The sequence below is a fragment of the Panulirus ornatus genome, chromosome 17 (genome assembly GCF_036320965.1).
Source record: "Panulirus ornatus isolate Po-2019 chromosome 17, ASM3632096v1, whole genome shotgun sequence".
Lineage (NCBI taxonomy): Eukaryota > Metazoa > Arthropoda > Malacostraca > Decapoda > Palinuridae > Panulirus > Panulirus ornatus.
Genome location: NC_092240.1, coordinates 16,731,488 through 16,746,571, shown reverse-complemented (window position 1 = coordinate 16,746,571; position 15,084 = coordinate 16,731,488). Strand labels below are relative to the sequence as shown.

Here is a 15,084-nt window from a genome sequence, read left to right as displayed (position 1 = left end):
CTGACCTGTTCAATCTGCTGCTAATTCTCCAACTGATGAAGCCACTCATTCTGACACCTTGATTTCCTCTAACTCAACTTTGAATGATTAACATTCTAATCCTCCACCCCATTTCTCCTCACTCTAAATCTATGCCATCTACTATACTTTCCTCATGCAGGGTCTTCCAGTCTCTCTCCTAAATCCAGGTGGACAAGGCATATGGCTCAGATGGCACACTTCCTTGAATTCTAAGGGACTGTACCTCTCAGCTAGCACCAATCCCTGCTTACCTATTTTTTCACCTGTCTAAAAACCCAGACTTTCCCTTCCACTTGGAAGCATGCCTTGGTGCAGCCCATCCCTAAGAAAGAAGACCACTTTAACCCCTCCAACTATCACCTCCTTGTTCTTACTTCTACTGTCTCCAATGTCTTTGAAACTCTTACTTTCTTAAACACTTAGAATCCCATTCTCTTCTGTCATATCTACTGGTGATCTCTCCTATGTGATTCATCTCTGATCCTCTTCTCTCAGAGATGTTGGTGAAACTTTTGTCATAGCTCTCGACATCTCCAAAGAATTTAACTGGGTGTGGCATAAGTCTTTGCTTCTAAACTTCCTTCCCTTGGTTTCACTGTTTCTCTCTATTCTTAGATGCACACTTTTTCTATGGAGGTTCCATTACAGTAGTCATCACTGGAGCAACTTACCCCTCCTCAGGGTTCTGTCCCATCACCTTGTCTCTCTCTTGTCTAAGTCAATGATCTATATTTTACTTTTAACCCAGTTCATTCTTATACTGATGATTCCACTTTATTTCTTTCAACTCACTATTCCTCACCTTTACCTTTAATACTAGTTCTCTTTCTCATACTGACCACATTTCCTCTCTCAATTCAGATCTAAGTAGTAACAGTGTAAAATTTGAGTGCTAAAATGCATTTCTCTCAATAACACAGCATCTGCTTCTCAAGTGATGGAAGTGTTGTATGAGTGCCATAATCACTTTTCTTGCAAGTAGCTGTTTCACATATACAGAGGTCATATTCACCCATGTGGAATATTGCTTACACATCTAAGGTGGCTTATCCTCCATCTCTCTGTAAATTAAAGTGGAATCAAAAGCCTTGTTTCATTACTTCTCCTAGCATCTCCTTTCTTCAACTTTCCCCTTCTACACACAGCAATGTTGCCACTCTCTCTATTCACTATGCATTATCTTGGCCTCCCTCTTCCCTTGAATGGTCAAGCTATGGAGCTCTTTTCTTTCTTTTATCTTTCCCTCTTCATTTAACCTTTCTTCATTTAAAAGTCTGGCCTACAAAATACTTGCAGAGCCCTGATTAGCTTCAATTTTCTCTTATCGTAAAAACCAAAGGTGGAGGAGGAGGCTGTACATCATAAGCCTGATTAACACCCTTTCACTTTAACAACCTCAATCAATCAGGAAACAGATTTACTCTGAGCCATGAAGTTCTGCTTTTGAACTGCTAGGATCATAAAGATGCAATGAACTGGATGCAAAGCATACTTCTTTACACCATGGTGCAAACTTACCATTTGTTTTACTCAGCATAACACCACCCTCAGTTCTCCTTACACAATCACTGTGCTTTTGTGAAGCACATTCTCAGTTACATTCATATTATGACTTATGACAGCAAGCCTCCAATCATAAGTCAAAAACACCCTATTATTGCCATGAGTGAACCTTGCACTAATAAGAATAAAAGAAGAGAATTACACAAAATGGGAAATTAAATGTTTTGAAGTTTAGATATCTACCCAGTGAACAAGCACTTGGCTTACCAACCACAACTTTAAGAACAATGCATGATTATATCAAACTGACAGCCACAGGATATTCAGTTTATTAAGAAAGCAGTGGCTATTTTCAGCAAGGGTGATCCTAGAAGAGATCACAGTTCCCTTGTTGCTGAGCTGATTACTCATACCATTAATTGTTAAAACTTCTGCAACCTCAGCATAAGAAAAGAAAATCAGTGCAGCAATTCAAAGGTACAGTCTTAACCCTTTAGACAATAATGTCTGAAAATGTAGGGGGACCCAAGTGTAGTATGTATGTATAATAAGAAATTCAAAAAGTATTTTAGTCTTATGCATTACTGGGAAATTTCATGAAAAGTTAAGTAAACAAAAATATCAAGCAAACTTAACTTGTTTAATGCTGAGCAGACATTTAAAGTTTGCATGCCAGATGACTGACACATTGGCTGTGTCACTGTTGCTGCTTTGACAATTATATGCTCACCTCAGCATCCAACTGCTATCACACCGAGTTTATGACTCGCCCATGAATTTGTTTCCCTTTTATAACAAAACACACTTTATACTTTTGGAGACTTTGTAACGTGATATCCATTGAATAATAACTACTGATTATGTAAAATGTTTCACTACACACCATTGGATTTTTACATTCTAATTTTCATATAAATCACGAATTCAATTAATTTAAGATATGATACTGGAGGTAGAGATATTGTGAAAGAATGCATGGAATTGTGTGTGGGAGGAAGGCACGTAAAGACTGGCATAAGAGGAGACTCTCTTGCCATGGTTACCCCTTGATGGGAGTTCCCAGTGGGAACAGGCATCAGAGATGAACAGATAGTGGATGAAGTCTTATCAATATCAATAAAAAGCTTATTTTGTAATTTTTTACATATATAAACATTACACATGCTAATTCTGTTGACATTTACAATGTATTCAGTATTTCTTATTATATATCTACTCTTTAAATATGTTTCTAGTGATATTTACTACATTTAGGAGATTTCCTCTCATGTAGGAACGTATCTCCCATTTTATATATGTCATTGGAAAACTGGGTATCGATTTACAAATTCCCGATTTGAAAAGGGCTTTTCAAGAATATGACATACTCATAAATCGATGGAGGGATGTATATTCACATATGACAAGACTAAGCAGCATTACCAAACTCTGCCTGCTTGTGGTCAGTCAATAAGGGAAAAGTTACCTTCGGTAATGTTGTATCAATGAAGTAAAACCTTGATGGAGAACCTCTTACCCCACAGGAGTCCATCCTTCCCTTGCTACTGACTATATCACAGCCTTGTAGCTGTAGGTACCCCTGGAGAAGGGTCCTGGGTTAAGACTAGAGAAAGGATGTACCATCTAAAATGTTTCAGACACCATATCATGACAATGACTGATAAAACTAAAGATCAATGCACTGCACACTCCAGAAGTGAAAGTATTCACAACTTCAATCACATATTTTGGGAAATCGATCTCTGAGAATAACTGCATGGCTTTAGAATGCTTCTGACTAAAACACTTAGTCTTAGTTTCTTTCATTTAGCATGATTCAGTGCTTTCCCTTGCACTATGTAACTGCGTTAAGTAACATTTCCCTACAGTACAAAATAGACATAAGCTCCATGATGAATATGTGGCCATAAGTATTCTCAAGAGAATGGAGATTCTTGGTAAGCAGTTGACTGACATTTCAGTACCTTATCATTTTATAAATAGTAGGTAGATAATATTTTTTGGCAATCAGTCAGTCATGTTATCCAGCCATTCCATTACTGTTACAAAAGAATTTGTCTGAAAAAGTTTGCATAACAAAATTATTTCTCTATAAACTCATTAAATACATAGAGCACTGAATAGCCTTAGAAACTCCATTGCTAGGCTTATGAGCCTAAATTCTACAGTTCAGTCCAATCATTAAATACATAATGACATAAAAACGAATACATTTTCTCATACCTGTCTTGTGGCATCTGAACGGAGCAGCAGAGTCTTTGCTTGAGCATCAAAGAGAAAAGGGTATTCACAGAAGGAGATTGGATTCTGGGAATGAAAAAATGAAAGTGAGTCTTCAGACATTAAACATCTAAAGTTCATATTAATTTTATATGTGGAAGGATAAGTTATAAATATTTCTCTATATTTGGTAAACAGAGAAGAGGTAGTAAAAGCTTTGCAGAAGATGAAAGCCGGCAAGGCAGAAGGTTTGGATGATATTGCAGTGGAATTTATTAAAAAAAGGGGTGACTGTATTGTTGACTGGTTGGTAAGGTTATTTAATGTATGTATGACTCATGGTGAGGTGCCTGAGGATTGGTGGAATGCGTGCATAGTGCCATTGTACAAAGGCAAAGGGGATAAGAGTGAGTGCTCAAATTACAGAGGTATAAGTTTGTTGAGTATTCCTGGTAAATTATATGGGAGAGTATTGATTGAGAGGGTGACGGCATGTACAGAGCATCAGATTGGGGAAGAGCAGTGTGGTTTCAGAAGTGGTAGAGGATGTGTGGATCAGGTGTTTGCTTTGAAGAATGTATGTGAGAAATACTTAGAAAAGCAAATGGATTTGTATGTAGCATTTATGGATCTGGAGAAGGCATATGATAGAGTTGATAGAGATGCTCTGTGGAAGGTATTAAGAATATATGGTGTGGGTGGCAAGTTGTTAGAAGCAGTGGAAAGTTTTTATTGAGGATGTAAGGCATGTGTACGTGTAGGAAGAGAGGAAAGTGATTGGTTCTCAGTGAATGTAGGTTTGCGGCAGGGGTGTGTGATGTCTCCATGGTTGTTTTATTTGTTTATGGATGGGGTTGTTAGGGAGGTGAATGCAAGAGTTTTAGAAAGAGGGGCAAAAATGAAGTCTGTTGTGGATGAGAGAGCTTGGGAAGTGAGTCAGTTGTTGTTTGCTGATGATACAGTGCTGGTGGCTGATTCATGTGAGAAACTGCAGAAGCTGGTGACTGAGTTTGGTAAAGTGTGTGAAAGAAGAAAGTTAAGAGTAAATGTGAATAAGAGCAAGGTTATTAGATACAGTAGGGTTGAGGGTCAAGTCAATTGGGAGGTAAGTTTGAATGGAGAAAAACTGGAGGAAGTAAAGTGTTTTAGATATCTGGGAGTGGATCTGGCAGCGGATGGAACCATGGAAGCGGAAGTGAATCATAGGGTGGGGGAGGGGGCGAAAATCCTGGGAGCCTTGAAGAATGTGTGAAAGTCGAGAACATTATCTCTGAAAGCAAAAATGGGTATGTTTGAAGGAATAGTGGTTCCAACAATGTTGTATGGTTGCGAGGCGTGGGCTATGGATAGAGTTGTGCACAGGAGGGTGGATATGCTGGAAATGAGATGTTTGAGGACAATGTGTGGTGTGAGTAAGTAATCGAGTAAGTAATGTAAGAGTAAGAGAGAGGAGTGGAAATAAAAAGAGCATGGTTGAGAGAGCAGAAGAGGGTGTTTTGAAATGGTTTGGGCACATAGAGAGAATAAGTGAGGAAAGATTGACCAATAGGATATATGTGTCAGAGGTGGAGGGAACGAGGAGAAGTGGGAGACCAAATTGGAGGTGGAAAGATGGAGTGAAAAAGATTTTGAGTGATCGGGGCCTGAACATGCAGGAGGGTGAAAGGCGGGCAAGGAATAGAGTGAATTGGAACGATGTGGTATACCGGGGTTGACATGCTGTCAGTGGATTGAATCAGGGCATGTGAAGCGTCTGGGGTAAACCATGGAAAGCTGTGTGGGGCCTGGATGTGGAAAGGGAGCTGTGTTTCGGGCATTATTGCATGACAGCTAGAGACTGAGTGTGAACGAATGAGGCCTTTTTTGTCTTTTCCTAGCGCTACCCCGCACACATGAGGGGGAGGGGGATGGTATTCCATGTGTGGCGAGGTGGCGATGGAAATGAATAAAGGCAGACAGTGTGAATTGTGTGCATGGGTATATATGTATGTGTCTGTGTGTGTACATATATGTGTACATTGAGATGTATAGGTATGTATATTTGCGTGTGTGGACGTGTGTGTATATACATGTGTATTGGGGTGGGTTGGGCCATTTCTTTTGTCTGTTTCCTTGCGCTACCTCGCAAACGCAGGAAACAGAGACAAAGCAAAATATAATAATAATAATAAATTTAATGGTAAAGACCAATTGCACATGAAATCAAAATCAGTCAATATCATTATTACCAAATAATCCCTTGAAGTATCCTTATGTATGCACTACCACTTTAGGGCCATTTCACATTTACTTTCTCCTTTAATAGAAACCCATAACTCACATTTCTTTTCTACATTATACATGGTGACTTACTAAAGAATTTTTTTTTTTTTTTTTTTTTTTTTTTGCTTTGTCGCTGTCTCCCACGTTTGCAAGGTAGCGCAAGGAAACAGACGAAAGAAATGGCCCAACCCACCCCCATACACATGCCTTGATTCAATCCACTGACAGCACGTCAACCCCGGTATACCACATCGCTCCAATTCACTCTATTCTTTGCCCTCCTTTCACCCTCCTGCATGTTCAGGCCCCGATCACACAAAATCTTTTTCACTCCATCTTTCCACCTCCAATTTGGTCTCCCTCTTCTCCTCGTTCCCTCCACCTCTGACACATATATCCTCTTGGTCAATCTTTCCTCACTCATTCTCCCCATGTGACCAAACCATTTCAAAACACCCTCTTCTGCTCTCTCAACCACGCTCTTTTTATTTCCACACATCTCTCTTACCCTTACGTTACTTACTCGATCAAACCACCTCACACCACACATTGTCCTCAAACATCTCATTTCCAGCACATCCATCCTCCTGCGCACAACTCTCTCCATAGTCCACGCCTCGCAACCATACAACATTGTTGGAACCACTATTCCTTCAAACATACCCATTTTTGCTTTCCGAGATAATGTTCTCGACTTCCACACATTCTTCAAGGCTCCCAGAATTTTTGCCCCCTCCCCCACCCTATGATCCACTTCCGCTTCCATGGTTCCATCCGCTGCCAGATCCACTCCCAGATATCTAAAACACTTCACTTCCTCCAGTTTTTCTCCATTCAAACTCACCTCCCAATTGAATTGACCCTCAACCCTACTGTACCTAATAACCTTGCTCTTATTCACATTTACTCTTAACTTTCTTCTTTCACACACTTTACCAAACTCATTACTAAAAAATATAATCTAAATTATTTTCATGTACACTCAACCAACATTAATAAATCATTTCAATATATTGTACTTCAGTATTCAACTGATTCCTTTCCAGTTCCAAGTTCCTCTGATATTTCTTTATCTTTCAGCTGAAACAAAGCTAAATCTCAAACCATCCATCTCTGTTGCATACATAGCTTGGTATTTAACTAATCATTCTATCCACACATTTCTTACTAGCATATATGCAGTCAACAACTCCAACCAATAAGCTTCACTGTTTACCTAGCTTTCTTTTAAACACTATTATATTTCAAGCTTTACTTCATCCCTCATAAATGCTTTACCCAATGATACATCATCATGCTGTTTCTCTCAATATTCACAGCAAGCTGACCCATGTAAAACTACTTGGCTACAAAATCACATACCATTTAACAACCAAATTTTTAGCTTTTATCCATATTCTGTACCTATTCGTATCACCATTTGCATCCCTATAATACCTAATTCTTTTAATCTGTATTAATGAACTTCATATTGGTGCAAAATTTATCAGCACAAGAAAATACCACTGCAGTACAACTGTTTTAAATTCTTTTGTCTTCTTTCACGATTCTCTACCCAGAATTTTCCCGAGCCCACTTATGCTTAAAAATCACAAATATAAAATCACTATCTATTCTTGTATTCTGTAACCAAGAACACTTTCAAATAATGCTATGAATCGGTACCAACATAAATTTCCTCCACTCTTCTGCACAGTTTCTTATGTCTCCCTCTAAAGGAGGAAAAGTTTCTTTTTTATTTCTTATTGATCCTTCCAACAGTCAGCAGTTTTTATCTGAAATGTACCTTCATTATGGTAAAGATGGTCTTTGAACTTACCCATAAGGGTAATGTCCAAAGGTCAGTAATGTTGCAAGTGTATTGGACTTGTAAAGGTTAGGACAAAGGCAGGTGGCAGCAGGGGTGGAGTGGTAATAACTCTTTACCTGAACTTTGCAGGTTAGGTCAAAGATCAGTAGTGTCATGGGCATAGTGAAGATGGCTTTTAAACCTCTGCTTAAAGAAAAAAGTGAAAATGGCATTGACAAGTACCTAAATAGTATGCCAAACCAACCCATATGTGGTGGCAATAAAAACTTTGCAGGCTGCAGCATCCAACAGCTTACTGTGCGTATAAGCAACACGGTAGCTTAGTTATAGCCTTGAGGGTAGAAAAGTCTACAAAAACATCATAAGGTATGCTAAACTTAAGGTGTATAGAAAATGCTTGTCCTTCTCTTTCTAACTGAATTAAATCATCTTCATACAACAGTATCCATAAAGTCAAATTCTACCTTCACCCCTTCATCCAGTCCATTTGTGCAACATGCACATTAGAAAGAAAAGTACTAAATGAAATTAATGATATACCACACGAATATCTGAACAAAGTATTATATAAAGTAGTGGTTCCCAGCTTGATGTATGCAGACTACAAGTGGTAAATGAAACCCATCCAGTGGTGTCTTATCTATCTATTATTATCTCTAATGCCTCTTCCCAACTGGAACTCCCTCAAGGGGGTGGCCATGGCAATTCTAGAAATAAAAGAAAGGAATATTCTCTGAATTCATTTTTATATTATGGACTACTGAACAATACATCTTATATTTTCTTCAAAGTTAGTTAATACCCCAGACATAGGACTTCTTATAGTTCAAATATTTTACTATAACACAAATTTTTGACATAAGGTAGAAAAGGCACCTGGAGAGGATGGGATTACACCTGAAATGCAGAAGTATGCAGAAGAAAGGGTGAGAGAGTGGATGTATTTGATGTGTAATTTAGCATGGACACAAAAGATTGTACCTGAGGACTGGGTCAACACTATTATTGTTCCTTGATTCAAAGGAAAAGGCGTTAAGGATGCATGTGACAATTATAGGGGAATAAGTCTTTTAAGTATACGAGGAAAAGTGTATCCAAGAGTGTTGATTGATAGAGTGATGGAGGGGACTGAATGAAGAATAAATGAGAAGCCTGTGGGTGTTAGGAAAATCATGGGACATGTGGATCAGATTTTTGTGGTGATAATGACTGTGGAAAAGTATTATGCAAAAGGTAAGGAGCTGTATGCAGCTTTTATGGATCTGGAGAATGTTTATGACAGAGTACAGTAGAATACTTTATGGGATGGGGCCTTTAGGGAACACCTGTTGAATGGTATGAAGGCCTTTCACAGAGTAGCAAATGCATGTTTTACGGTAGAGGGAGAGTTGAGCAAAAGTTTCAGTATACAAGTGGATGGGAAGCAGGGCAGAGTGATGTCAGTATGGCTTATTAACATATATATATATATATATATATATATATATATATATATATATATATATATATATATATATATTTCTTTCAAACTATTCGCCATTTCCCGCATTAGCGAGGTAGCGTTAAGAACAGAGGACTGGGCCTTCGAGGGAATATCCTCACCTGGCCCCCTTCTCTGTTCCTTCTTTTGGAAAAAAAAAAAAAAAAAAAAAATATGAGAGGGGAGGATTTCTAGCCCCCCGCTCCCTCCCCTTTTAGTCGCCTTCTACGACACGCAGGGAATACGTGGGAAGTATTCTTTCTCCCCTATCCCCAGGGATAATATATATATATATATATATATATATATATATATATATATATATATATATATATATATATATATATATTTTTTTTTTTTTTTTCATACTATTCGCCATTTCTCGCATCAGTGAGGTAGCGTTAAGAACAGAGGACTGGACCTTTGAGGGAATATCCTCACCTGGCCCCCTTCTCTGTCCCTTCTTTTGGAAAATAAAAAAAAAAAAAAAACGAGAGGGGAGGATTTCCAGCCCCCCGCTCCCTTACCTTTTAGTCGCCTTCTACGACACACAGGGAATACGTGGGAAGTATTCTTTCTCCCCTATCCCCAGGGATATATATATATATATTTTTTTTTTTTTTTTTTTTTTTATACCTTGTCGCTGTCTCCCGCGTCTGCGAGGTAGCGATATATATATATATATATATATATATATATATATATATATATATATATATATATATATATATATATTTTTTTTTTTTTTTTTTTTTTTTTTTTTTTTGTCGCTGTCTCCCGCGTTTGCGAGGTAGCACAAGGAAACAGACGAAAGAAATGGCCCAACCCACCCCCATACACATGCCTTGATTCAATCCACTGACAGCACGTCAACCCCGGTATACCACATCGCTCCAATTCACTCTATTCTTTGCCCTCCTTTCACCCTCCTGCATGTTCAGGCCCCGATCACACAAAATCTTTTTCACTCCATCTTTCCACCTCCAATTTGGTCTCCCTCTTCTCCCCGTTCCCTCCACCTCCGACACATATATCCTCTTGGTCAATCTTTCCTCACTCATTCTCCATGTGACCAAACCATTTCAAACACCCTCTTCTGCTCTCTCAACCACGCTCTTTTTATTTCCACACATCTCTCTTACCCTTACGTTACTTACTCGATCAAACCACCTCACACCACACATTGTCCTCAAACATCTCATTTCCAGCACATCCATCCTCCTGCGCACAACTCTATCCATAGTCCACGCCTCGCAACCATACAACATTGTTGGAACCACTATTCCTTCAAACATACCCATTTTTGCTTTCCGAGATAATGTTCTCGACTTCCACACATTCTTCAAGGCTCCCAGAATTTTCGCCCCCTCCCCCACCCTATGATCCACTTCCGCTTCCATGTTTCCATCCGCTGCCAGATCCACTCCCAGATATCTAAAACACTTCACTTCCTCCAGTTTTTCTCCATTCAAACTCACCTCCCAATTGACTTGACCCTCAACCCTACTGTACCTAATAACCTTGCTCTTATTCACATTTACTCTTAACTTTCTTCTTCCACACACTTTACCAAACTCAGTCACCAGCTTCTGCAGTTTCTCACATGAATCAGCCACCAGCGCTGTATCATCAGCGAACAACAACTGACTCACTTCCCAAGCTCTCTCATCCCCAACAGACTTCATACTTGCCCCTCTTTCCAAAACTCTTGCATTTACCTCCCTAACAACCCCATCTATAAACAAATTAAACAACCATGGAGACATCACATCATATATATATATATATATATATATATATATATATATATATATATATATTTTTTCAAACTATTCGCCATTTCACGCATTAGCGAGGTAGCGTTAAGAACAGAGGACTGGGCCTTTTTCGGAATATCCTCACCTGGCCTCTCTCTGTTCCTTCTTTTGGAAAATTAAAAAAAAAAAGAGAGGGGAGGATTTCCAGCCCCCCGCTCCCTCCCCTTTTAGTCGCCTTCTACAACACGCAGGGAATACGTGGGAAGTATTCTTAATCCCCTATCCCCAGGGATTATATATATATATATATATATATATATATATATATATATATATATATATATATATATATATATATATATATGGTGGGATGAAGAAGTAAGATTATTAGTGAAAGAGAAGAGAGAGGCATTTGGACGATTTTTGCAGGGAAAAAATGCAATTGAGTAGGAGATGTATAAAAGAAAGAGACAGGAGGTCAAGAGAAAGGTGCAAGAGATGAAAAAGAGGGCAAATGAGAGTTGGGGTGAGAGAGTATCATTAAATTTTAGGGAGAATAAAAAGATGTTCTGGAAGGAGGTAAATAAAGTGCGTAAGACAAGGGAGCAAATGGGAACTTCAGTGAAGGGCGCAAATGGGGAGGTGAAAACAAGTAGTGGTGATGTGAGAAGGAGATGGAGTGAGTATTTTGAAGGTTTGTTGAATGTGTTTGATGATAGAGTGGCAGATATAGGGTGTTTTGGTCGAGGTGGTGTGCAAAGTGAGAGGGTTAGGGAAAATGATTTGGTAAACAGAGAAGAGGTAGTAAAAGCTTTGCGGAAGATGAAAGCCGGCAAGGCAGCAGGTTTGGATGGTATTGCAGTGGCATTTATTAAAAAAGGGGGTGACTGTATTGTTAACTGGTTGGTAAGGTTATTTAATGTATGTATGACTCATGGTGAGGTGCCTGAGGATTGGCGGAATGCGTGCATAGTGCCATTGTACAAGGGCAAAGGGGATAAGAGTGAGTGCTCAAATTACAGAGGTATAAGTTTGTTGAGTATTCCTGGTAAATTGTATGGGAGGGTATTGATTGAGAGGGTGAAGGCATGTACAGAGCATCAGATTGGGGAAGAGCAGTGTGGTTTCAGAAGTGGTAGAGGATGTGTGGATCAGGTGTTTGCTTTGAAGAATGTATGTGAGAAATACTTAGAAAAGCAAATGGATTTGTATGTAGCATTTATGGATCTGGAGAAGGCATATGATAGAGTTGATAGAGATGCTCTGTGGAAGGTATTAAGAATATATGGTGTGGGAGGCAAGTTGTTAGAAGCGGTGAAAAGTTTTTATCGAGGATGTAAGGCATGTGTACGTGTAGGAAGAGAGGAAAGTGATTGGTTCTCAGTGAATGTAGGTTTGCGGCAGGGGTGTGTGATGTCTCCATGGTTGTTTAATTTGTTTATGGATGGGGTTGTCAGGGAGGTGAATGAAAGAGTTTTGGAAAGAGGGGCAAGTATGAAGTCTGTTGGGGATGAGAGAGCTTGGGAAGTGAGTCAGTTGTTGTTCGCTGATGATACAGCGCTGGTGGCTGATTCATGTGAGAAACTGCAGAAGCTGGTGACTGAGTTTGGTAAAGTGTGTGAAAGAAGAAAGTTAAGAGTAAATGTGAATAAGAGCAAGGTTATTAGGTACAGTAGGGTTGGGGGTCAAGTCAATTGGGAGGTAAGTTTGAATGGAGAAAAACTGGAGGAAGTAAAGTGTTTTAGATATCTGGGAGTGGATCTGGCAGTGGATGGAACCATGGAAGCGGAAGTGGATCATAGGGTGGGGGAGGGGGCGAAAATTCTGGGAGCCTTGAAGAATGTGTGGAAGTCGAGAACATTATCTCGGAAAGCAAAAATGGGTATGTTTGAAGGAATAGTGGTTCCAACAATGTTGTATGGTTGCGAGGCGTGGACTATGGATAGAGTTGTGCGCAGGAGGATGGATGTGCTGGAAATGAGATGTTTGAGGACAATGTGTGGTGTGAGGTGGTTTGATCGAGTAAGTAACGTAAGGGTGAGAGAGATGTGTGGAAATAAAAAGAGCGTGGCTGAGAGAGCAGAAGAGGGTGTTTTGAAATGGATTGAACCAGGGCATGTGAAGCATCTGGGGTAAACCATGGAAAGTTCTGTGGGGCCTGGATATGGAAAGGGAGCTGTGGTTTCGGTGCATTATTACGTGACAGCTGGAGACTGAGTGTGAACGAATGGGGCCTTTGTTGTCTTTTCCTAGCGCTACCTCGCACACATGAGGGGGAGGGGGTTGTTATTCCATGTGTGGCGAGGTGGTGATGAGAATAAATAAAGGCAGAAAGTATGAATTATGTACATGTGTATATATGTATATGTCTGTGTGTGTATATATATGTGTACATTGAGATGTATAGGTATGTATATTTGCGTGTGTGGACGTGTATGTATATACATGTGTATGTGGGTGGGTTGGGCCATTCTTTCGGCTGTTTCCTTGCGCTACCTCACTAACGCGGGAGACAGCGACAAAGCAAAATAAAAATAAAATATAAATATGATTAGAATGATAAAAGAGGTGAAAGCAAAACTACAGCAAGGGGATGCAGATATGGAACATGATGGTGGCGTATGGTGGCTAGTGAGGAGCCTGTTTGCAGATGATACTATATTGTTTGCAGAGTAAAGAGGAGATACAGAAGGTTGCGAGTGTGTTTTATGATGCATATGTGCTGTGTGTAACCACAGGTGAGTGAAGGTAAATGCCAGTAAAAGCAAAGGAGATGCAGAGAAAATAGATTTTGCAAAATTCTTTAGAAAGACTGAAAAAAGTGTACTAAACTATGTTACAGATATGCGGGTAGAAAGACCAGAAAAAGTTAAATAATTCAAGTATTTAGAAGCTATTTTGAGTAAGTATGGTGATATGGAAGGAGGGACAAGAGAGAGCAGTACAAGGTAGAAGAGTCATTGGATCCATTAATAGAATAAAAAAAGGTAAAGGTTTAAGTCTGTCTGTCTGTTGGGGATGAGAGAGCTTGGGAAGTGAGTCAGTTGTTGTTCGCTGATGATACAGCGCTGGTGGCTGATTCATGTGAGAAACTGCAGAAGCTGGTGACTGAGTTTGGTAAAGTGTGTGGAAGAAGAAAGTTAAGAGTAAATGTGAATAAGAGCAAGGTTATTAGGTACAGTAGGGTTGAGGGTCAAGTCAATTGGGAGGTGAGTTTGAATGGAGAAAAACTGGAGGAAGTGAAGTGTTTTAGATATCTGGGAGTGGATCTGGCAGCGGATGGAACCATGGAAGCGGAAGTGGATCATAGGGTGGGGGAGGGGGCGAAAATTCTGGGGGCCTTGAAGAATGTGTGGAAGTCGAGAACATTATCTCGGAAAGCAAAAATGGCTATGTTTGAAGGAATAGTGGTTCCAACAATGTTGTATGGTTGCGAGGCGTGGGCTATGGATAGAGTTGTGCGCAGGAGGATGGATGTGCTGGAAATGAGATGTTTGAGGACAATGTGTGGTGTGAGGTGGTTTGATCGAGTGAGTAACGTAAGGGTAAGAGAGATGTATGGAAATAAAAAGAGCGTGGTTGAGAGAGCAGAAGAGGGTGTTTTGAAGTGGTTTGGGCACATGGAGAGGATGAGTGAGGAAAGATTGACCAAGAGGATATATGTGTCAGAGGTGGAGGGAGCAAGGAGAAGAGGGAGACCAAATTGGAGGTGGAAAGATGGAGTGAAAAAGATTTTGTGTGATCGGGGCCTGAACATGCAGGAGGGTGAAAGGAGGGCAAGGAATAGAGTGAATTGGAGCGATGTGGTATACCGGGGTTGACGTGCTGTCAGTGGATTGAATCAAGGCATGTGAAGCGTCTGGGGTAAACAATGGAAAGCTGTGTAGGTATGTATATTTGCGTGTGTGGACGTATGTATATACATGTGTATGGGGGGGGTTGGGCCATTTCTTTCGTCTGTTTCCTTGCGCTACCTCGCAAACGCGGGAGACAGCGACAAAGTATTAAAAAAAAAAAAAAAAAAAAAAAAA

The 15,084-nt window shown here is 39.8% G+C and overlaps 2 protein-coding genes across 3 annotated transcripts in view; one reads left to right on the top strand and one right to left on the bottom strand.

Moving 5' to 3' along the window:
* The window catches only part of LOC139754581 (regucalcin-like), a 549,227-nt gene that overhangs the window by 132,159 nt on the left and 401,984 nt on the right, over positions 1–15,084 (top strand). The window lies entirely within an intron of this gene.
* Positions 1–15,084, bottom strand: part of Herc4 (HECT and RLD domain containing E3 ubiquitin ligase 4) — a 163,422-nt gene that overhangs the window by 51,524 nt on the left and 96,814 nt on the right. For both annotated transcript variants that reach the window (XM_071671972.1, XM_071671971.1), the window contains exon 15: positions 3,748–3,831. In XM_071671972.1, the coding sequence (XP_071528073.1) occupies positions 3,748–3,831 (84 nt within the window). The remainder of the gene's footprint in view (positions 1–3,747; positions 3,832–15,084) is intronic.